At 38.4% G+C, this 24,548-nt stretch overlaps 1 protein-coding gene and 2 pseudogenes across 3 annotated transcripts in view; 2 read left to right on the top strand and 1 right to left on the bottom strand.

The window, feature by feature from the left end:
• LOC111346489 (nucleoporin NUP188) overlaps positions 1-24,548 on the bottom strand; it is a 57,108-nt gene that overhangs the window by 23,550 nt on the left and 9,010 nt on the right. For 2 of the 3 annotated variants that reach the window (XR_015991218.1, XM_022953781.2), the window contains exons 20-39: positions 24,307-24,379; positions 23,681-23,810; positions 22,465-22,536; positions 22,214-22,309; positions 21,958-22,078; positions 21,101-21,188; positions 20,416-20,498; positions 19,866-20,122; positions 19,461-19,569; positions 18,712-18,834; positions 18,159-18,249; positions 17,222-17,312; positions 16,010-16,110; positions 14,992-15,081; positions 14,139-14,243; positions 13,587-13,652; positions 13,133-13,236; positions 12,305-12,368; positions 11,848-11,921; positions 11,331-11,406 (exon numbers count right to left, since the gene is read on the bottom strand). Coding sequence is in view for 2 of the 3 variants with exons in the window: in XM_022953781.2 (XP_022809516.1) it covers positions 11,331-11,406; positions 11,848-11,921; positions 12,305-12,368; positions 13,133-13,236; positions 13,587-13,652; positions 14,139-14,243; positions 14,992-15,081; positions 16,010-16,110; positions 17,222-17,312; positions 18,159-18,249; positions 18,712-18,834; positions 19,461-19,569; positions 19,866-20,122; positions 20,416-20,498; positions 21,101-21,188; positions 21,958-22,078; positions 22,214-22,309; positions 22,465-22,536; positions 23,681-23,810; positions 24,307-24,379 (2,014 nt within the window). In the remaining variant the exon portion in view is untranslated. The remainder of the gene's footprint in view (positions 1-11,330; positions 11,407-11,847; positions 11,922-12,304; positions 12,369-13,132; positions 13,237-13,586; positions 13,653-14,138; positions 14,244-14,991; positions 15,082-16,009; positions 16,111-17,221; positions 17,313-18,158; positions 18,250-18,711; positions 18,835-19,460; positions 19,570-19,865; positions 20,123-20,415; positions 20,499-21,100; positions 21,189-21,957; positions 22,079-22,213; positions 22,310-22,464; positions 22,537-23,680; positions 23,811-24,306; positions 24,380-24,548) is intronic. The other variant, XM_022953789.2, reaches the window with a different exon arrangement.
• LOC111346517 (BTB/POZ domain-containing protein 6-B pseudogene) lies at positions 2,396-5,372 on the top strand (annotated as a pseudogene).
• LOC111346507 (BTB/POZ domain-containing protein 6-like) lies at positions 6,703-9,957 on the top strand (annotated as a pseudogene).

Raw genomic sequence — 24,548 nt, 5'->3', positions numbered from 1 at the left:
GAATCATATTTCCGACGAAGAGTCAGAATGGCTGGCAAATACAGATCGAAGTTCATTTGATGAATCGAACGAAGAAAAACAGCTTGACGACCAGAAAATTTCTTCATTTAATGAAGAAAATAGAAACAGCAACACAACAATTCCGTTCCGCTTCGCATACTTCTGTCACGCACTCCCCGTAAATAAATATCCGCGAAATTCGCCCGCTGAAACAACAGTTTGGCGTGTTGGATAATAAATAACTTATTAGACGTTTTTTTGTGTAGTATCGCAGAGTATTTTTTCTCGTTATTTGTATTTTGACTCGCCCTACGGGCAAGTCAAAATACGACAACTCGTAAAAATAATCAGCGATACTACACAACAAAACGTCTAATAAGATATATATATTTTGGACGATTCTGGAAAGAGTTTTCTCTTATTTAGCATATCATGAATTCCCTGACTTTCTGTTGTATTTCATCTTGCATTAAAGTTGTTTTTTCTTAAAATAAAAATGGCCTGCGGTGTTTTTGTGCTTAAAGTTAAGAGCACTCAACACTAGTTAACAATCATAATGCGGGATTTATCACTCCTTTTTCGCTTAAGTGATTCTTTTGTCCGAAAACGACATCTATTAATCATCTACTCTATTGTTACATCTTTACATAAGGAATGAAAAGTGGCCTTCCCCCAGAGATCATAAGACCGATAAGAGGAGAATGTTTTTCGCAAAGCACTATGAGGTTTTGCGTTCGAAAACACAAAAAAATAGTCTGTATTTATCTCGTATCGCATAAAAAATGGACAGGCTGCCAGTTGTGGAAAAATAGGTGAATATAAAGTACAAATGTGTGTTAAGATACTAAGCGTTGCCCTCATGAGAGCGGCATAGGGTTTATGATAACAGCGAACTACAGTTTACTGCTGCTTTCGCGAACAATAGATACATTAGTGTTGTTTAATGAAGTTCTTCATACACTGACTACAACATCGATCAGATAAAAAATGCTGTCGCTGTTTTTCTATTTATTGGCACGCGCAAGCCTTCAAACACAAAATTACCAGCCTGGAGGACATCCAAACAAACAGATAATAGGCTAACAAAGTGTATAAGGCTTTTTCCATAATCGTATTCAGCGCTCCAAGCTCAATTTTTCAAAAAGTCGCCGTTTGGCGACCTTTAATAGTAAAATGGTCGCCATAAAAAAAAAAAAAATTCAGTCGCCCCCCTCCCCCAAAAAAAAAAAAAAACAGAAGGGGAGGACACTTCATGATATATTACACGAACGGCTAATGCGCCGAACGGCACGTTTTTACCACTTAACTTTGCTACTGTAAGAGAAAGAAAAGGAAGAGACTGTATAGTAGCAAAAACGATTTATTTCAACATTACAAAGCTGCTGAGACCGTGCAACATTGCCAATTGCTCCTTCAAATCGATCAAATTTTCCATTTTTTCACGCAGTCGAGTTTCTGAACGACGAGAGGCGAAGAGAGAAACGCAGGTGATGCCACCGCTTGTACTATTGATTAAATTCGTCCTATTGTTGATAATTTTTCAAGTTTCTCTTTTAATCTGTTGCTCGCCAATTGGCGACTTTCGCCAGAATTTTAGTCGGCAAATATTTTTTCACCCGCCATGGCGACCAAAATGGTCGCAGCTTAGAGCGCTGGTATTGGTTCATGAAAAAACCTATTTTGATGTTCGACAAAAAAAAACATAAAAAAAAATAAACAGTTTAACGTGGAAAAACACTTAGCTAGAAGCTAGTTTACAGGTTTTCCACCAAATAACTGAAACAAATAATTCAAATTGAAAATAACATTATTAAGAATCCCAACTTTATTCAGAATCCCAACAATAGTAAATATTGCGGTTGTTTTGAACTGCGGTTATAGATACGTATGACGCACATGTATCTATAACTATAATACGTATCTATTGTTTTGAACTGCGGTTATAGATACGTATGATGCACATGTATCTATACCTATAATACGTATCTATTGTTTTGAACTGCGGTTATAGATACGTATGATGCACATGTATCTATACCTATAATACGTATCTATTGTTTTGAACTGCGGTTATAGATACGTGTGATGCACATGTATCTATAACCGCAGTTCAAAACATATAAACTTCATATATCCATCGTAATTGCGGTTGTTGTCACTCACCAGGATTTCACAAGAAAATTCTTTCGAATTTTAAATCATTTTAGAGCCATGCACGTTTCAATTGTCTGAAACTGTTGATGTTGAAAACATGACATGTAAACATCGCCAAAATATGCAATATCTGATTTTTGAGCTTCATCCGCAAATCGTCCGTACGAAAAATAGAGGCCGACCCGCAGAAATTTTTACGTATTTTAAAACTGAAAATATTATAACCAACTAGGTGCGTAGTTTCAGTTCCAGAATTGGTGTATCTTTGGAGAAACTCAGAGAAACGTTTTGTCTCTTTTACCCTACAGAAAAAATGATCGAAACTGTACCGAGATAATCTATTGGTGTGTTCACATTCACTTTCAGGGAAAATTAAATGTGTCAGAGTAAAGACAAATAATGTCAATTTCTTTGGTAGAAGTACCAAATTGTGATATTGTATCTAGTTTGAGATAGAGAAATAAATATTTTACACTTTTTTACGACTTTTTTTATATGAAAATGAGGCCCCAGGCAGTCCGGCGTTATTACCATGGCAACAAGAGTGCGGCACCCTTTACGCAAGGGCCTTTTAGTGCAGCTCTTCTGAGTGCCTAGATGCGAGCAACATTTGAAGGGGGGTTGAAAGTTTTAATTTCCCAGGACGTTTGATTCTTGCGAGACTAATTCTTAAATGCTCTATGTGATGGTGTAATCTGATCGTTCGAGTGACTAACAAACTAACAAAACTAAACAGCAAAAAACAAACTTTTGAAAATTTTGACCAGATTTTGCTGACAGCAATCTTGACTCTCATTTGAACCTGATTTGAAGACTTCCGCTACTTTATCCACTCCCCCGCTCCCAGACTTGGGCACGGATACAACAACCAATCTCGCAAACCAAGAGCGTGACAATTTAGCTCCATACCGCTGCTCAGTGTGGCCTACAATTTCCTAGCAAACTGACGTTGCGGAACGAAGTTTGTACTAACTTTCGTGTTTGCTTGACTGACCGATTTGTACTACCAAAATCGATTTGAACCGTGCCACCACCAGAAGTCATGTTTACCGTAGAGAAAAACTGGCGCGCAACAAGACCAACCATCAAAGAAAAAACAAAGTTCCTGCTCAACAGCGAACTCTTCAGCGATATCAAGTTTGTTGTCCGCAAGATAAATGGCGAAAGTGAAAGTAAACAATTGATTCCAGCTCACAAGTTTGTGCTGTCCATAGGCAGTCCTGTGTTTGAGGCCATGTTTTTCAGTGACCTGGCCGAGAATGAAGACTCTATTACACTGCCTGACGCCGAGTACGAGAGTCTGTTGGAGTTTTTTCATTTCATGTATGGCGATGAAGTGAATTTGAGCGGAAGTAATGTGATGGGAGTGTTGTATTTGGCGAAGAAATACATGGTCCCTTTACTCGCTGATAAATGCAACGAATATTTGCAAGATAACTTGGATCCATCGAATGCTTTCAGTGTCCTGCCATCTGCTGAGAAATACGATGAGAAAATCCTGGTGGATCGATGCTGGAAAATGATTGATAAGTTGACGAAGCGAGCCGTGAAATCTGATGGATTTCTTGAAATCGATAGGCCACTACTTGAACAAGTTGTCAAAAGAGACACACTGACAATTGAGGAAATTGAGTTGTTCAAAGCTGTTGACTTGTGGGCCACAAAAGAATGTGAGCGACAGCGTTTAACCGCTAATGGTTCAGTGAAGAGAGGTATTCTTGGAGAAGACTTAGTCAGAGCCTTACGCTTCCCAACAATGAAACAAGAAGAATTCACCAGTATTGTATTGAACAGTGACATTTTAACAAACGCGGAAATAAAAGATGTCAACAAACATCTTAGCTCAGTTGCGACGTCTTCAACCATTTTTCCGGATACAAAACGAAGTGGCGTATCGAATGATATCAAAATATGTTGCCGGCTGGTCAGATTATGTGCCCAGCATCAATGGAAATATAATGGCCGTAAGGATTGTATCGATTTTTCGGCGGACAAAGATATCATAATATATGGAATGTACCTCTTTGGTGGTAAGCATGAATCTTATTCGGTAAAATTGGAACTAATAGACACAATAACTAAAATAGCTATAACATCTACGACTAGAGAACTTTCCTCAAAGTTATTGCGACACGGAAAACACAGATACTATGGTTTTGAAGTGTGTCTTGAGAAAGCAGTTTTACTTAAAAAGAATACAAGATACAGTATAAGTGCTTTAATATCAGGTTCTGATTCGCAGTATGGGTTTGAATGCATCAATCCTGTTCAATGTTCGGGAGTAACATTTACATTCTATAATAGTGACGACTCAACTAATCAAACAAACGTTAATGCTGGTCAATTCCCCGTACTGCTGTTTTCTATTTAGAGCATTGCGGTTTACAGAATTTACTTCGGGCTCGTAGTAAGATTTAAAGCCTAAATTTTACAATAACAATGTAATATGAAAATCTTCCTTTCAGTTTCCCTGTCTCAATAATTAACAATTATTCGCCGAAGGCGAGGTGAATATCGTCGAATAATCCCCGAGACGAAGTCGAGGGGATTATTCGACAATATTCACCGAACCTGAGGCGAATAATTGTTTTAGTATAATTTCAGAGCTGAACAACAGAGAAATTTCTAAAATCATAACATTTTAGTAACATTTATTAACATTTTAGTTTAACATTTTATATAAACCGCGCGGAGCGGTTTATATAGCGTCATATAAGGAACCGCTCGACCAATCAGATTGCTGGAAACTCTTTGTTCAGCTCTGAAATTATACAACTCATGATTATTTTTGTCGTGGACCACAAGCAGTCCTTGGCGCGAGTAAAAAACAAGCACGCCGCGCGGAACCCTTAGAGTGAGTCTCGCTACCAGACTTTCGTGCTGTGCGCTAACAATATTATTCACTTCATTTTTTCGACGGACTCCGACAAAACGATGTGGCTTATCGAGTGATATCAAACAATGTTGCAGGACGGGTGACATAGCTGGTTGGCGAAATTGGGGTTATGATAGAGGCCGAAAGGAAGGCATTGACTTCTTGGTGGATGTAGTTATAGCGCTACACGGATTCTGCTTCTTGAGTTCGCATGCGCAATCTCATTCGGTGGACATGAAACTAATAAAAACATACCCCAAAATCGCGTTAACATCTTTGGCTGGAACATTTCCCTCACTGCTATTAGATTACAGAGAATACAGTTCCAACGGTTTTGAGGTGACTCTTAAGGAAGCCGTTTTATTGAAAAAGAACACAAGATACGGTATAAGAACTTTAATATCAGGTCCTGTTTTGTGGTATAGGGTTAGGGGTAGCAATCTTGTTCCATGTTTGGGAGTAACATTTACTTTTTTTTAATAGTGGGCAGTCACCTGGAACAGACATTACCTGTGGTAAATTTTCCATATCCTAGAGAAAAATAATAACTAGCTCCATCTGAAAATAGCACAATGTTGACTTCCAAGAGCTCTTTCAGTTTTGAAATTATTTCAACTACAATTGTCGATTTCTATATTATTCTAGTGTCCTCCAAAAAACAGTGCTTGAAGAAAGTAAATTCTTTTCAATTTTTCAATTCAGTACTTCGTATGGCATTCCAAAGCTCGTTGTACGGTTGAATGTGAAACAAAAGGTCTAGAATATTTTAAGGCTTGAATATATCTTTTCAAAAAGTTCATTAGTCCAATTATACTCACCTCCCGGTTTTATTTGTCGCGATAAATTACCCTGAAAAGGCGTAATTAGGCGTTTATAGGCGAACGGAGACAAGCACTGGGTGAGCGCACAGCGCGAGTCACGCGCGCGGGGAATAGCGTGAAAGAAACGCGTTATCTTTATCGCGCTTCTCCGCTAACGCGTGACTCGCGATTGGCGCCGCCTGGCGCTTGCCACCGTTCGACTGAAAAACGTAAAACAAATTACGCCTGTTATGTAGGCAACAAAAAATTTTGTTTCCGATTTTACACCAGTAAAGAAAGCCGACAGCCGAGCAAACGAGTAAAGGAGTCTTGCTTTACTGTAATTCCTATCAAATTAATAGACATATTTTCAACGCAAATGGATGTTCCAGATTTAACGCAAATTCATGCGATCACATTACATTGTGGTGAAAGAGACAATCTACCATTATGGTCGGGATGGTCTTAATTTTAAACCCTTTAACTTCCAGAAGTGATTAACTCGTAACTTCTTCCTCTAATATCCATTCATTATCCGGGAAACATGTTATGGGGATACTCAAACTTATCAAGTAGAAGTTGTTGTCTTGACCTAACACCAAATTCTCGCAACTAATCTACAAGAAAATCTATGAGATAGAATAAATATATGAAAATCATATATTTTTGAACTGCGGTATTTGATACGTATGATGCACGATCCTCGCAGTAGATAGCGCTATTTAAGCAATAGCGAAAATCAGACCTGAAAAAAATCAGGCCTGTACGGGACTCGAACCACTGACCTCTGCGATACTAGTGCAGCGCTCTACCAATTGAGCTAACAAGCCAACTGAGAGCAGGCCGTTACTAGAGCGCTGCACTAGTATCGCAGAGGTCAGTGGTTCGAATCCCGTACAGGCCTGATTTTTTTCAGGTCTGATTTTCGCTATTGCTTAAATAGCGCTATCTACTGCGAGGATCGTGCATCATACGTAAGAAAATCTATCACAGCTAGAGGAGAGATTTAACAATCAGATCTTCGTGTAACTCCCGATTAGCTCACGCTTCTCCTACTTAGTTCAAAAAGCAAACGGAAAAAACTGTTATGCAGGTCGTCAAGGCTCCAATCTTTTTTCATTTGGTGGAAGTAAAAAAAGCAAGATTGCTCTAAAGAAGTTAGGAACTGCAACAGAAAATTCGCCTTTGCTACCATGGATAAACATAGTCAGTCGAAGAATGTAAAGCTAGTCTAGAAAGCCCTGTTTCAACTTGGTGATTCTGATGGAAATAACTCATGCCGAGAATTTCCATTTCACTTTCTCCCTTTGTTTAGCACAGCTTTTTCTGACTTTCTAATGTCTTTCGTCCTTCATAACACAAAATGGCCTCCAGCGTTATTTTGTGCTAAAAGAGACCACACGGCAATTGCTGAAATTACAGTACCAAACTTATTATTCCTTTTTCGTTTGGGTGATTTCTTTGTTCAAAAACGACGTCCATTAATTATCTCTGTACCTACGATTCTATATCGTATAAAGACTGAAAGTATTGCCTACCCCCATAGACTTCAAGACCGAGTAGAGGAAAATATTTTTCTTCAAGCACGAAAAGGTTTTGCCAACGAAATTACAACAAAGTTGATCAGTTTTCATCTCGTATCGGATAAAAATGGACAGGTTATCAGTTGTAGAATATGAAGAATATGTAGTATGGACAACGTAAGTACAAATGCGTGTCAATAAACTAAGCTTTGCCCTCAAAAGCGCGGTATCGACAAGCTCATATTAAAAGAAGGCATAAGTCACGCTTACTTTATGATAACAGCGAACTATAATTTGCTGCTGCTTTGGCGAACAATTTTTCACGAACGTTCAAATGTTGTTTGACTTAGAGTTCTTCATGCGCTTTATACTGCATCAGTCAAATTGGCTAGAACTGATTTGCAGAAGCAATCTTTACGCTGCTTTGACCTCAGTTTGTTTTCTTCCGCAACTACAATCAGTCATGCAAACTGAGTGCATGACAACATAACGTTGGACGTTATGTGTATTGGGACAAAATAATTCCCCATACATGAATTACCTACCACAAAATAGCTTTACACCGCTGATCAGTGTGACTGGCAAGTTTCTTGAGTTGTGACACGAAATATCTACTAATCCTAGAGTTTACTTGAGTGTTTCGATTTGTGCTATCACCATCTGAAGTAATGCTAACCATCGAGAAAAACTGGCAAACAACAAAATTAACCATAAGAGAAAGAACAACGTTCATGCTAAACAATGAAATCTTCAGCGATGTCAAGTTTGTTGTTCGCAAGATAAATCGTGAAAGTGAAACTAAACAACTGATTCCAGCTCACAAGTTTGTGCTGTCCATAGGCAGTCCTGTCTTTGAAGCCATGTTTTATGGTGATCTGGCCGAGACTAAAGACACTATTGAACTACCTGACGCCGAATACGAGAGTCTGTTGGAGTTTTTTCGTTTCATGTACAGCGATGAAGTGAATTTAAGCGGGAGTAATGTGATGGGAGTATTGTATTTGGCGAAGAAATACATAGTGCCTTCACTCGCCGATTAATGCACCGAATATTTGCATGATAACTTGGAGCCATCGAATGTTTTCAGAATCCTGCCATCTGCTGAGAAATACGACGAGAAAAAGCTGGTGGAACGATGCTGGAAAGTGATTGATAAACAGACAGAGCAAGCCATGAAATCTGATGGATTTGTTGGAATCGATAAGTCATTCCTCGCAACAGTTGTCAAAAGAGTTACACTAACAACTAAAGAGATAGAGTTGTTTAAAGCTGTTGACTTGTGGGCCACAAAGGAATGTGAACGACAGCGTTTAACCGCTAATGGTTCAGTGAAGAGAGATATTCTTGGAGAAGAGATAATCAAAGCCATACACTTCCCAACGATGAAACTCGAAGAATTTGTCAGTGTCGTATTGGACAGTGACCTTCTACACAAAGCGGAAATCAAAGATATCATCAAATGTCTTAGTTCAGTTGTAACGTCTTCAACTATTTTTCCTGACACAAAACGATGTGGCGTATCGAGTGATATCAAACAGTGTCGCAGGCTCGATTCCAAAACTGAAGTACCGGGTTGGGGTTATGGTTATGGTTATGGAAATGGATACCGTAAGGACGGTATCCATTTCTCTGCGGATAAAGATATAGAGCTACACGGTTTGTGCTTCTTTGGTTCGCATGAGCAGTCTTATTCGGTAAATTTGGAACTAAAAGGACACAAACACTAAAAGAACGTTAACATCCTTGACTGGAACATTTTCCTCAAAGCCGTTAAATTGCAGAAATTACAGTTATCTCGGTTTTGAGGTGGCTTTTGAGGAAGCATTTTTATTGAAAAAGAATAGAAGATACAGCATAGAGGCTTTAATATCAGGTCCTAATTCGTTGCATGGGTTGGATGGTAAAAGTCCTCTTCAGTGTTCGGGGGTAACATTTACATTCTTTAACAGTAAGCACTCAGCATCTGGAACAGACATTAACCAGGGTCAATTTCCCGTGCTGCTGTTTTCTCTTTAAAGCATCGTGTATTTTAGCACACTTCTGACAGCGCAAGCTACCGAACTTATAATGCTTCAGCTAGTTCAAGTAAATATCTAATAGAAAAATAATAAAATGATTCAAGTTGAAATTAGCACAATGTTGACTTTCAAGAACTATTTCAGTTTTGCGGTTATCTTAGCTAAACTTCTGTAATATTAGCACAATGTTGACTTTCAAGAACTATTTCAGTTTTGCGGTTATCTTAGCTAAACTCCTGTAATATTCTTGTCTCCCCCAAAGAACAATGCTAGCGGAACAAAATCCATTCTAAATTGATCAACTCAATATTTGGTGGTCTGTTACATGACATTCCAAGCTTGTTGCAAGCTTGAATGTGAAACAATAAATCTTCAATTCTGAAACATGCCTTTTCAAAATACTGATTAGACCAATAAAATTGTGATTTCCCTTTGTCACAATTATTATTGTTTTCCTTCCCAATTTCAATTTTCTATCAATAAAGAAGACCGACAGGCGAGTAATCGAGTTTGTGAATCTTGGTATGCACACTTTTCTTATGACGTAAAGGAGTCGTGTTTAACCGTATCTCTAATTAAATTCATGGACGCACTTACGACGCAGATTCACCATAAATCCATGCGATTACGTCACACGCACATTGAAAATCTAAACGCCATCATGGTCGGGATTCCCTTCATTTTTAATTGCTCCTTCCTTAGACCTCGTGCCTTCGTGTGGTTGGTAGGAGCGATCTTATTCGATAGACTTGGAACTAACAGACACCAACATCAAAGAGGTGTTAACATCTATGACTGGAACATTTTCCTCAGTGGTGTTAAACTGCAGAAAGTACAACTATTTCGGTTTTGAGGTGCCTCTTGAGGAAGAAACGTTATTGAAAAACAACAGATCATACGGTATAAGAGCTTTAATATCAGGACCTAGTTCGCAGGATGGGGTTCACTGTATCAATCCTGTTATATGTTCGGGAGTAACATTTTCATTTTTTTAACAGTGAGCAAGGCATTTGCACAGAAGTGAACGGTGGTCAGTTTCCCGCGCTGATGTTTTTTCTTTAGAGTATCGCGTATCATTGCCGACCATTAACAGCACAACTACAGAACTGATAATGCTTTACTTAGCAGACATCTTATATAAAAATCAACTGTAATAAATGGTTTTAACTGAAATTTAGAACAATATTGACTTACAAGAGCTATTTCAGTTTCACGGTTATCTCAGTTTCACGGTTATCTCAGCTTCAAATGTCGATTCCTTTATTATTTCTGTCTTACAAAACCAGTGCTCACAATGTTCTCCCGGTTTCCCCCTGTCACAACTGTTACTATTGCCGTTTCTGATTTCAATTTTGCATCTGTAGAGAAGACCGACAGGCGAGAAACGCGCATGGATGTTCCCGATTCACCGTAATTTGATACGATCACCTTTTACGCATGATGAAAATCTATACGCCATTGTGTCAGAATGCCCCTCGATTTTTATTGCTTCTTCCCTAACCCCCATCCATTTGAATTACACAGTATTAGCTCACGCTTCTCCACTTAGTTAAAAGGAAAGAGAAAGACTGATATGCAGAGCTTCCCTACCGTTTTCCGCCTCGTTAACCCTTAAATCCCTTAAAGTGACCAGCATCTAATTTCTCCCTACAATATTACCCCTGAATCAAAAATAAGGTCACGAGAATTAAGTAAGTGATCAACAACTGAAGAAGCTCTTGATTGTAACGCAAATTCTCCCTGTCAACACCTTAGAAATGTATAGAGAACAGTGTAGAGAATATGCATACTGATGTTGCCAGTTGGGTGTAAAAGTTGAACGGAATTTAAGCAAGATGGGTGTTGAGACCAAAGAAAGGCTACGGCAAGGGCTAGACTGCATCATAGACTAAATCACGTCAACCCTGTAAAATTGGATTCCTTTGTTACCTAAGCATGTGTCAATCAAAATAATTCTTACCTGACCCCAGTACTGATATCTGTTCTCCGAACAGAAAGTTTTCATGGATGTCTTCAGACTGTCATCAATTTGACCTCTGAAAAAGTTGAATTTACCCACCTGTTAGTTATTATTGAAGCTCTATGCAGTATATCATCTATAGCCTCGAACGCCAGAGTAAGAAAAGGGGAAAAATGGCCAGCAAAAGAAGTAAAGAAATATTCAAAAGTCAAAACCGAACTCAGAAGATCCTGATCAGCGGTCCTAAATCAAGATACCGCCCACTATCTAACAAGCTGAACCATAAATTACACCAAATGTAATGGTACCATAGGGGAAAGTTGCATGACATAAGTCAAAATGGGCTAGGCGCACAGACTGTAAGCTCCTTGATGTACGGTTTTAACCTATTGGTGCTTAGATGTCTACGGAGGGAGCTGGAAAAACTTTGTATTTTACAAAGCCAATAAAACTTGAAAACAATGATCTACGAGAGATAGATGAAGACTACGCTGACAGAATACACATACAAAATTACCTTGAGACATAGTAAGCTTCTAATGCAATTATCTGCATGGCATAACAGCTGATTTCCATGTAATATCTATAATCCTTTTAAATAAAGACAAGAAAATGGATTTTTAAAAAAAAGCTGGATAGTTGAACAATGCTGAAATTAGCAAAATTAATTAATGATAATAAGCATTCAAAAATAAATTTTCATTGATTATCAATAGTATGATTTTTTTCTAATTTTTTTTTTAAATTAAAGAAAATGTTAGTGCTTTAAATTTCTGTCGCCATAATCACCTGAAATGATAACAAAAATCGTTTTCCTCCTGTAAGATAATGCACATCCACGAAAAATTTTCCCAAAAACTGGAAACGTATTTTTGTTTCGTACAACGAGCACTCATTAATAAGTCCCCTGCCTCAAATCTATCTTTGTCAACATTGTTCGCTTTAAACAGCTTTTAAGGACTGTTAGCATTTACCTCATCTTCATCTGATTCTATTCCTGTTATCAAAGGCCGAGTTAACTTCTCCCAAAACTTTGGACTGTGGGAGAGGCAAAGAAGTCTTCATTAGGTACAAAATTACTTGATTCTTTTTAAGAAGAAAGCAATGTAATTTACAACAGCTGATAAAAGCCAAGATCTCAGAAGGAAATTGAAATAAACCCTTCTCCACCGTTATATCTATTGAGACGCAGAGGCTAATGCACCGGACCAGATCTTAAGGTCCGCAGGTCTTAGCACTGGGCAGGTTATTGTGACGTGCTCTTGAGCAAGAAAATTATCTTTCCCAGTACCTCTCTTTACACCCAGGAGCTTAAATGGGTGTTAGTGAACTGCCAGCGATATTTGACGAGATGTTAGAAATGTTGCAGAGATCCGGGAGTTTTCATAAGAAGGTTCGAAAATATTTCTCGACAAACCTGCACCCCCCTCTTCATTCCTTCCTCACTTCCCCTCCCCCTCTTTCTCCCATTTCCCTCTTCCCTCTCCCCTCCTCGTATCTCTCTCCTTTCCCTCCCCCCCTTCACTGATGGTTACACAAAAAAGGCCAGTAGAATAGTAATACACGAACTTGTCATTTCAAGAATGTTGGAGTCAGACATTAAAAAAAAAAAAAAAAAAAATCCCACGGACCGCATGAGCGGGGTGTAGGGATCCCTAAGACACTTCCACAGAACCCCCCATTGATTTATGGTATAGACACCGGAGTGAGCAGCTGCAATTAAGGTTCGATGGGTTGGTGAGACCGAACAAATTTCTGAGGTATAAACTATATAACACTTATGTAAGGGGTCTAATGATTACCTCATCCTTACTGCCATTAGGGCAGCATCTCTCCTGTCATGCCACAAGGAGTAAAGTAAGAAGAAAGCCGCCGAAACAAGCTCAGGAGGAATGTGGTGACCTGACTACAGACAAACGAAAAAATTGACTATGGACGGGAGGCACGTTTGCCACAAACAAATTAAAACGAGTAGTTTTCATCACGATAACATTTAGTAAACAGCATAAAAACAAGGTACATCAGGATTTGGAGAATTTCGTTGTCATAGATTTGCTCTCTCCTGTGACATATCGTCGGCATGAGAAAATAAATAAGCATTATCACAAGTGGGAATGTAATTTCCTATTCACTATACAGTCATCTGTAAAACAGTTAAATCTGAAGTGATTTTAAAACACTTTTGAAAAGCCCCATCTGCAGTTATCGCACGCAATCATGGCTCCGAAAAAGTCCGAACTAACCCTGCTATTATACCTGTTTCTCAGGGTCTATAATGTCTAAGACTGCATGAAGACAGCTATTCTGTCCAATGACAAATTCCTGAAAAGAAAATTACCGTTTTTCAAAACATTTAATTCATTCAATTTCATTGTTAATAATCGCTACATTCAATTTCATTGTTAATAATTATTCAATTGACAGGTTAAAACGCATTATGAATGTATCCCCTCTGGGGACCTGATAGGAGGGAGGTAGGTAGTCACCCACCAGGGATATCACAGGAATTTTCTTTAAGACTGAGAGCCATGGCCACTGTATAATAAGCCGCAATACAGCCATGATCATTGATTTTGATAAAATTCAGCCATCCACATGAACATTAACTTGCAAGCGTAAGTAAGTACTTTTCCATATAGAATGCCTCGCGATAAGCTTGATCTGGTGCCCTTACCAACGGTAGGAAATAAGTCCTGTATTCACATGGTTAGTTAGGTGGATAACTTTATTCCTGGTCCTGGTCGGGGGATTAGTAATGGTAACTGATTGTGAAAAAAATACTATCACTAAAAAATATCACTATTTTACCTTGTTATCCTTGTAAGTCAAATCCAGGAAGAGCTCAATCAGCCCAGGTTGTGTTTCTACAGCTGTGGCGATAAACTCCAGTATCACGGCTTTAAGTTTGATATCCTACAAATACATCAGAGTAAATTAGAAAATAATGTTGGACTTACTGTGTAGAAAAGTGTGGCCGAGTGGTTAGAGTGTCGGACTCGTAATCCGCCGCTCCCGAGTTCGAGTCCCAACCTGACTACTGGATTTGTTCCACGGTAGCCCCGAGTTCAGATCCTTGGCCACGTTTGTAAATAGCCAACTGGTTTACCTCCGGCCAGTTGGGGTTCTTAATGATGTTCTTGATGATGTTATTAATTTAGACCATTTGTTTCATTTGTTTGCAAGGACCACAATGGAAACTACTGGTTCACCAGTAATTGTGTAATCCTATGAAAAAAAAATTTTTTTTTTTTTTTTTTTTTTTTTTTTTTAAAGTAAACCCTCCCTTCACCTGAAACTCCCTTAACAGAACAGACAGCCTCATTACCCAACTTCTTCTCTGTGAAACAGTCAATTCTTTCACTCACAAAACTCATTAGTAATTCTCCTTATCGGTTGCTAATCAATTTTTACGATGTCAGTATGGAGACTCTGGTATTGGATCAACTAGTAGTCCCTTAATTTTTTTTTTTCTCATCAGTAGCCTGCTTGATACTTAATTTATTTTGTTAGGAGAAATTCTGTCTTGGTCACCCATGGGGGTGAAAGGCCTTAAGGAAGTCTTTACAGGAGGAAACACATCCTGTTTTCCATGCGCTTTGGCGTGAATGTTACCTGTTAACCAACGAGAAACTGTTAAGAGTCATAAACTGTTGTTCAGTACCTCAGAAAGAGTCCTTAATCTCGACACAAAAGCGTCTCTTAAGGAAACTGCTTCAGCACCAAAACTGGCATGCATCGACATAGGAGCCACCTTAAAAAAGGAAAACAAATAAAACAAATGAGAAAACCCAGTGGTTATCTCGAGTGAAAAATTGAGTAACCTGGTGTTGGCTAACTTTCAGTGAGTAATAATAATGCATTACAATTAAACAAAAAATTGACCTTGCTTTAGGATATCATGTTGAAGAAAATGTTCAGCTAACAACAAAGCAGTGCATAAACAAAATGTACCCCCTCTGGGGACCTGAAGGGAGCAAGTTATCTACCCTCCAGGGATATAACAGGGAATTTTTTTTTTTAGGCTGAGAGCCATGACCACTCTACAATAAGCTATAGGTGGTTTTGGTAAAATCCAGCCATCCAAACAGAAGAAATGGCTAATCAATTAAAGTCATCCTCGTACACGTAACTGATGCTTAGATACACCATTGGTTTACAAATAGCAGCATAAAGGTAAATGAACGAGTGCCCAACAACTTGGTGCTCTATCTGTACTAAGAAAGTGAAAGGTTCCATTTCTGACAACCTCTGCACCCCACATGAGCCCAGTAGCTAGACATTCTGACAATTTCCCCACAGCTTCAAGATGAAAAGGGGAAAAAGGAAGGGGCAGGAGAAAGGGGCAAGAGAAACTTGTCGACATGGAAAACCCTACAAGAATCATGGTTCAACATTCTAAAACTGCTACCACAAGCTCCACAGCTAAAAGTTCTTGGATGTTTCCCACAAGAAATGATGGAGAAAAAGGAAGAGGGGGTGGAGAACAAGCAGAAGAAACATTACAGGGTCAAATAGATCCTAAGTTTACCACACCAATACCATTAGGACGTGCACTTGGAAAATCATTTGTAAATCACCAACAGCCCAAAAAAACCAGATGGGTCACTTGGCTCATATTCAGACTTTTACCCGATGATTAATTTAAAAAATGTTCATATAATTTCATTGTGCTGACATACCATGCATATTCTCTTCAGCAAGAGCGTTGCCAGGGTTGGCAGCTGACTGTCCAGTTTGTGATGTATATATGATGCTATGACAGTCACAAGTTGGCTATTACCTGAGTGGAATAAAAGAATGAGATTCTTTAAGTCCATACACAGTGGCCAAATATTATATGTGAGTATCCTGACCAGACTGAAGGGGGGGGGGGAGGGAGGGGGCAGATTAACTCCCACTGCTCAAGTAGTAGGTCTCTTTGCAAATAATTATCCACTGAGGAGCAATTTACCAATTAGCTCCCCCCTCCAGCCTTTAACAAAAACAGGTTGTTCTGTTTGTTTTTCTTTTTTTTTTTTTTTTTTTTTTGGGGGGGGGGGGGGGGCAGGGTTGTTTGTTTTCCAAAATGAAGCTACACAGAGCTCAACTCTCCTCATTGAGATGCTAGCTGCATTTCAAACCTCCCCTCCCAAACATTTGATAAGTTCCCCTACTTACAAGTGGCAGGAATCAAATCATACTCCATGGCGCAATACAGCACACCCAGAAGGAATTGCTCAAAAGGCCAATAGTGCGATACAATGGAAAAATTTCTGACCAGTGTCAGTGGATAATTGTCAACAAAACATATTGTGCTATCCAACAAAATAGAGATTTATCCCATGCATAGCATTATCCAACCTTAGAACAACTGGGGCCTGCATGCTAAGAAGTCACTAACTGCATCTTCCACTGGGAAGACAAATCTACACCATTCTTCTTAAATCATTCCAAACTTAACATCCATGTCAATTGTAATCAGTGCACAATTAGAAGTAATTTGTGATGAAATACAATCAACCATAACTCTTAATATCCTTAATATCAAATGTATCCCCTCTGGGGACCTGATAGGTGGTATGTTGTCTACCCACCAGGGATATAACAGGGAGTTTCATCTAGGCTGAGAGCCATAACCACTCTACAATGAGCTGTAGGTAGTTTTGGTAAAATTCAGCCACATGTAATTACATATTATCACACATAATAATAATAATGATATAATTGCAAAATAATAGAGAAACAAAATGAAGTACAACATGGAAAAACTATGACTAACATCAACTGCATTAATCAATAACAGTTTTTTTATCTCATTTCCTTTGGCCTCTGTGTATAGTAAATGAAACTTGAGGTCAGGCAATTCACCAGCCTCACTCAGAACACCATGTAATGTTTACAATAAAACTAACCCCAACTTGTGGAGTAGCTTGCTCCTTTATCCCTCAGTTGATGAATCACTTGAGTTGTCAATGCTTCCTCCAAAGGAGAGATGTTATCATCCTTAGAACAAATCAGAGAGATGCATAATTGTTACGCTAACAAAATGAGTATTTAGTGTGGATATATCAACAAAGTTGAAATGGTAAATTGGCCACCGTAACAATTACAAAAGCTGACGTTTCGAGCGTTAGCCCTTCGTCGGAGGGACAAAGGGCTAACATCACTCTGATGAAGGGCTCGTCGCTCTGACGAAGGGCTCCGTCGCTCCGACGAAGGGCTAACACTCGAAACGTCAGCTTTTGTAATCGTTACGGTGGCCAATTTACCATTTCAACTTTGTTTAATGATATATCCAAATTATTTCGTTACCCCCACCGACGCAGTCCCAAACAGTTTCTTTCGAAACTATCAGCCTTAATTCATAAGTATTTAGTGCTTTTAAAATTTCTGCAATGCATTGGTCAAATCTTCGGTACTTTCTCAAGTACATGAATTCCAAACTCCAAAATGGAAGTATCAATTTAAATTTACAACAAAATTCCATGTATCCCCACTGGGGACCTGATAGGAGGCAAGTTGTCTACCCATCAGAGATGTAACAGGGAGTTTTCTTTTAGGCTGAAAGCTATGACCACACTATAATAAGCTACAGGTGGTTTTGGTAAATTCAGCCACAGGGAGGTCGCTGGCCAAATTATTCCATGTGGCTTGAGATAATGCCATTAAACAATATGTAGAAGCATAGACAAAGTCATGTCACGGCCAATTCCAGATGTAAACATGTAATAATGTAACAACCACCACCAAACATCATGTCTCCCTGGCTAAAACTATGTTATCTAGGGCAGTACTGGTAATCAGAAAATTCCTTGTAAATAATAGTGACATAATTCTATGTGAACGAACCTTTCCTTTTCTGGCCAGGAGTCTGTTCAGCACAGAAAATGCCAGCTTGATAAGTTCAACAAGGGCCAAGGCATATCCACCTGTAGAACTACTGAGAAAATGAAATAACACAAGCCTGATTGTCAAAAGGTCTAGAGAGGAGCAGAAATGTAACAAATTTACAGACGTCATGCACTGAACTACAACTTGGAACCTCATTGAACTCATTCAAGAGCTTTCACACATGACCTACAGTATGTTACAAAACTTTTCTTAACACCCACACTCTTCACAACGTTTCACAAATATTCGATGTAGAACCTCATTTTTATTGACCCTCTGAACCCTCACACTGACTAGAAGCTAATTTCTCATTAAAATATCACCCTGAATAAAACATTACCATCATGAGAATAAACGAACTGATCACTAACAGAAGAAGCTCTTGATCATTAAACAAATTCTCCTTGTCAGCATCTTAGGAAATGTATAGAGAACAGTATGGAGAATATGCATACTGATATTAAGCTGCAAAGGATTTATACTAAAAAGATTACATTTAGCAAATGAGTACCTTCCCACAGACACAAGTTTATCAACAGTATCCACCCCTGTGCCAAGAATGTTTAGCAGTGACTGTCCAGCCTCTGAGAACAACAAACCAAGAACCAAGGTGTCCTGCAACACTGATGGAGTCCTTCAAGAGATAATACAACATCTACCAATTGGCAATTTATAGCTAGCTTCAATTAATATTAAACAGAATAATCATACACTGCAGTTAACTCTAGATTGTTGAATCACCAAATCCTGAATCTTTCGTTACAAACTACATGACTTGTATATGTGTTTAGTGTTCTCCTCTCCAGAATTATGCCTAAAATCACTTGGATTCTTGAAAATTTAGTATGTACACTGTAAAAGGAATGCTCTACCTGTTTGCAACTTTCTTTTAACCTGTCATACATAAAATAAAGGAGAACACTGTACGTAGCTACATGTATCCACTTTGAGGTTACATTAAGAGCTTGTTGCTCTTGTTTCATCCATTCTAGAATGAACATACTAAATTATACTACCAAAGTGTTGAATTGTGTTACTGAGAGCTGGAATAACTCTACAGAGCAATTGCAACTTTTTTTAAAGTACCTAATGCAAGATGCATGGCTGGTTATCCAAATCCTATAATTATTTATGCTGCAGTGGAGCACACATATGGAAAATTCCTAGATCAAGAGATCCTAATATCATCCAAAACAAGGTCCTCGTTGCTCATAACATGTACAGTTATAGCTCAATGCTAAAGGATAGAAGTACACTGACCGTGGCAAATCTGTGACTTCTGCTTCCATTGCGTCACTGGCTGGCTCAGCCATTTTTTGTTTAAAGTGAAGGCCAAGAACAACATTGAACAACTGAAGGCATCTCTTCCCTTTGCACAAACCAAAACAACTGATTCACATTAGTTTGGCTCCAATGTGTTTAATATTACACCCATTAGCCCAAAAAGCCCCTTTGAAACTTGAGAGCATTGATTCATGAAAACTTAAACACAAATACACAGAAGCGAAAGTCACTGAAATCTCTTAAACACTAGAATTATTTAATGGTTCTTTAACCCTAGAAAAAGAACCATAACATAATTTATATCTACAAGTCTCTGATATAGCTATGAAATAAAATCAATGTTCACTAAAAAAAGGACACAAATCTCTTGTGCAAACTTACCAATTTCTTCTCTGTCCCTTAGGCTACCAAATCTCCATTTGTAAAATTCTGTGAACACCTCTCTCATAATAAAAACTAGACATGCAGCGAGGTCAAGGACGCTGATTGGTTGACTTCCAGTTTCCTCAACAATACCCATTCCATGAATCAGCTTCAAAAGTAAATTCAAAGTTGACATGGTCACAGGGTAATAACCAATCAGCCTCTCCTTGGTACTCAGAATTGCGCCAAAGTTTCCAGGTGCTGTGCCCAGGAACCTAAACAAATAACACAAGAAAGAGTTGAAAGAGTGCACAACATATTTAAAAATAATAAACTGCCATCATTACTATGATCAAAATACAAATGAATCACTCAGAAGTAGACAAATTACAATGCTTCTTACAGTGTTTTGAGATTCCAAAGTGTCAAACAGTTAAAAAAATTCTTTAAAAGATAATTATAATTAAAACTTTGATAATCACATATAGAAAACAATTTGATAACCTCTTTGCACATGCAAAACTGTTACAATTAAATTGTTTAAGGACTCAAAATTAGATCTACTCACTCCACTTTGGTTTTGTCCAACTCTGACATTTTGACTGAAGTGCAATGAGGAAGGAATCCTGTTTGTTGAAGATGATGCCACACCTACACAGCAAAAATGAAGAATACAACTTTAACCACAATAGTTCCATGAGTGTGATAAAGATCTTGTTGTACAAAATAGTTCATTTTTAAATGAACCATTTGTACGACAAAAAAGGTGTTGGGAGTCGGGTAACTCAATGCAAGGTTGTAGCTAGATGCCAGCTGCTGACAAAAAATTCATTCCCCGCTCAGTAAAACACAACCACCACTTCTCAGGTTATGCCCTCACATTTTTGAGCTAATTTACTTAAAATTTCAACAACCAGCCTAATTCCTTAGCTCGAGCCGTATTAATGGTTAGTGTGATCCCTGGCAGAGTCACTGCCGTGTGTGGTCTGATAACACACACTATATTAAGAGGCACTTTTCTCAAGCAAACTGCTAAGGAAACCCAGTAAAAAGTTAGTTGGTTCCTCATAATGGTCTAAAAAGCATAAAATAACCATAAAATAAAATAAATTAAGGGTGTATGACCCAAGTGCCAAAACAACATTAAAGTGAACATACTTTCAACTTAACAGGTTACCAAAACAACCACAAGATACCATGTAAAAAACACCTTTCAAGGCCACTTTTTGTTAAAGAAAAGAATGATCAGTTACCTGTTCTGGATCTCTCAAAGCAACAGTTGCTAAGCATAACAAACATGTGGCGATCAAATCTTGGGGAGGGTTTGGTGATGGCGTGCACCTAAAATGAGATTTAACATGGTCAGGGTCATGGAAAAATTTGGATTGCTTTTCTGTGGAGAAAGTACTCTGATTCTTTATCAATGGATGGGTGCTGCACTTTGTAGCCTTTTGAAAAAATTACTAGAAACGACAAAGTTTATTGGGAAAATGAAATGGAAATACATATCGCAGACCCACAGTCAAAACAGCAAATTTCAAGCCAATGGATAATAAGTTTTACTTTGGATATAAAAATTCTACACTGAACATCCAGCCAGCAACTTATACCAGTTTCCATAGCGTGAAACAACTGTAGAGAGTATCACTACTCTTCCCTGGATGGGATGCCAGTCTATCACTACCCCCCTGGATGGGATGCCAGTCTATCACTACCCCCCTGGATAGGATGCCAGTCTATCAGTCTGTCACTACCCCCCTGGATAGGATGCCAGTCTATCACTATCCCCCCTCCATGGGATGCCAGTCTATCACTAGGTTACTCCCAGCAACTATTCACCAGGCCCCAGTTGTTCAAAGGATGGATAATGCTATACACTGGATAAATCCCTATCCGGTGGATAGTACAGTACATTTTGGTAACACTTATCCACTGGATAGCGATTTATTCATTGGATAGCGTTATCCGTTCTTTGAACAACCGGAGCCAGACTGGTACCTATTTACAGGTAATGTTCTACACTCCCGGGTGGAGAGAGATTCCCTCTTGATACACTGCTATCTACAAAATAAAATGGCTGTATTTTAATATCAAAACCAGATTCTGTTACCTCTGAATAATCAGATACAGACGGGAAGTGAGTGGCTTGAGATAAACAGCCTTGCTCCAGTCATTGTGTAGGACTTCATTGACTAACTCCACAATACAAATGACATTCTGACAATCCACAGCTAAATTTGAATAATGATAAGGCAGTCAAACTTGTTTACCATAATCAGATATTATGTGCAGTATAAAAAAAAACAAGATATAAATTCAGGCGAAATGAGAAGAACACAAGGTTGCAATTCATAGGAAGTGCTCACCTGCTCCAGATCCCACAGATTCAAGGAATGAATCAATTTCCAATGCAAAGAGTTTCCAGCAGGAATAACGATAACTCCATTGTATTATAGCAGGTCCTGGAAAGTAAGCAGTTTAACTTAAGTAACCCAAATGTACAGAGATAAGGGGACAAACCCTTCTGTGCTCCAGTTTTATCTTTGATTTTACCTATTGTATTGTATAATTTTAAACACAAAGTCATATCAACAAATCTTTTCCATAAATCATTTACCTTCAGGTACTGGTGCAACTTTTCCAAGTGTGCCAGTGGGCATAACAAGTTCTTTGGAATCTGGACTGAACACTGATAAATGAAACAAAATAGAATGTGAAAGTTACAAAGCAGAAAAAAAATTCAATCCTTTCACAAAATGTGTTGTTTTTATATTTCTGTCCATCTTCAAGACTTTCAAAAGGATTCATGTAGAGTACCTAATAAGCACATCAAAAAGATTATTATCTTTTTCTTATTCATTCAAACTTCTTTGAATACACATACTTGTGTTGTAGTTTCAAGTAAAATTTATTCTTCAGTTTTATTCACTGTTAGACATGAACAATATGACACCTGGAAGCCCAATACTGCCACTTTTTTTCTCCAAAAATGATGCCCAAAATGGCAAAACCAATAAATTTTTGAAGCTAATTTGTTCTCCTTTTGTGTGTATGTACATGTAGGAGTTTTATTTTTCTTGCTCTTCTTTTTTTCTCTTTATTTCAAAAATGGAAACCAAAATGCAAACATTTTGAAGCTTCTACATGCAAGCTCCCCATGTTTTCATCCCAAGCTCTTCACATCCCAAGCTCTTCAACCGCCTCCCAGTTAGCTCAATTGGTTAGAGCACTGGATTGTTGTGCGGGAGGTCGAGGTCGATGGTTCGAGCCCCGGCCAGACCAACACTCAAGGTCTTAAAATAACTGAAGAGAATGCGCTACCTTTCTATTATCAAGAAATGGATAGACATTCTAGTCTTCTCGGATAAGGACGAATAAACCGTAGGTCCCGTCTCCTGCATCTATTAATTAGTTCATTTGGTTAGGCAGGGGACGTTAAAGAACCCGCTCACGAGATTACTGTGATGTGGTCTGGCCTGTTTACTGGGAACTGAGAGGAGAGGGCATCTTCAAATACGTTTCCTTTGATTGTTTGTAAACTGCTGATGCAGTCTGGCCAAAGTCCCCCAAAAAGTGTTGTGATGCGCATTTGATCATATCCACATGTTAATTTGCGCAATATAAATATTCAATTATTATTATTATTATTATTATTATTATATTATTATGCGCAAGCCTATGAAATAATTCTGGAAGGTTATACTGTACATGTGCTTACCTCTTCACCTTTTCTTCCAGGACAAAAGCTATTAAAATACTTGAAATAATTTTCTCCATTTGCCATGTATATGATGCTGTGCTGCCTAGCTAGTGATCATCTTAACAGTACTTACAATTCTGATAGAGGAGTCTGGGATGAACAATCCTCCAGATCTTATTTACACCAGAGCAGTCTATGTCACTCAGCTGGTTCTCTCTCAGTAACTCTGTGTATGATGTCACATTGTCCATATAATCATAAACCTTTGAATAAAAACAGATTAACATCATGTTCAATATCAATCCAAGTTTATTTTCACTTAAATCAAATTTGCAGTGGGTTGGCAAAGAAGAGCTCTGGAAACATAATAATACGTCAATTGAGGTTCCCCCATAGGGGCTTTTCAGCCACAATGTAGTTTTAATGAATTGCTTAAAAATCCCCACTGGCAGGAGGCGACCAGTGGGCTATTTAAAGAGTGCAGCCGAGGAGTTGAACTAGGGGCAATCAAGAACAAATCCAGTGAGTGGCAGGGTGGAGGACTTGAATCCGGGCCACCAGATTTCAAGTCCAGCACCCTGACCACTTGGCCACGCCGCACTTTAGCAACAAGCTAGATAAATTAAAATAAGCTTTCACTACCTATTTCAGCACTGACGACAACAATTAGTAAACAGTTCATCACTCATCATCCACAATTCAAATATGACTCAATTCCTGCCTTATTTGTCAGAATTAATTCAAACAAAAGTAAGTGACCTTGGCCGCAGAATCCTTATCACCAGCTAAAGATTTCAGAAGTTGCAGAAATGGACAAAATTGGAGTGGAAACCTGAAATATAGAGATCAGCCTGATATAGATGTTCATGCAAATAGCATAATTTCAATCTCCATAAACATTTGAATAATTTCTTTTTGCACAACAAAAATTTGCTCTTCCAAATCACAAAATTATTTTCCTTTACCACCAAGAGACCATGTCAAAGTTCATTCTTGAAAGA

This window comes from Stylophora pistillata, chromosome 8 (genome assembly GCF_964205215.1).
Source record: "Stylophora pistillata chromosome 8, jaStyPist1.2, whole genome shotgun sequence".
NCBI classification, from domain to species: domain Eukaryota; kingdom Metazoa; phylum Cnidaria; class Anthozoa; order Scleractinia; family Pocilloporidae; genus Stylophora; species Stylophora pistillata.
This window is presented reverse-complemented; position numbering and strand designations above follow the sequence as displayed.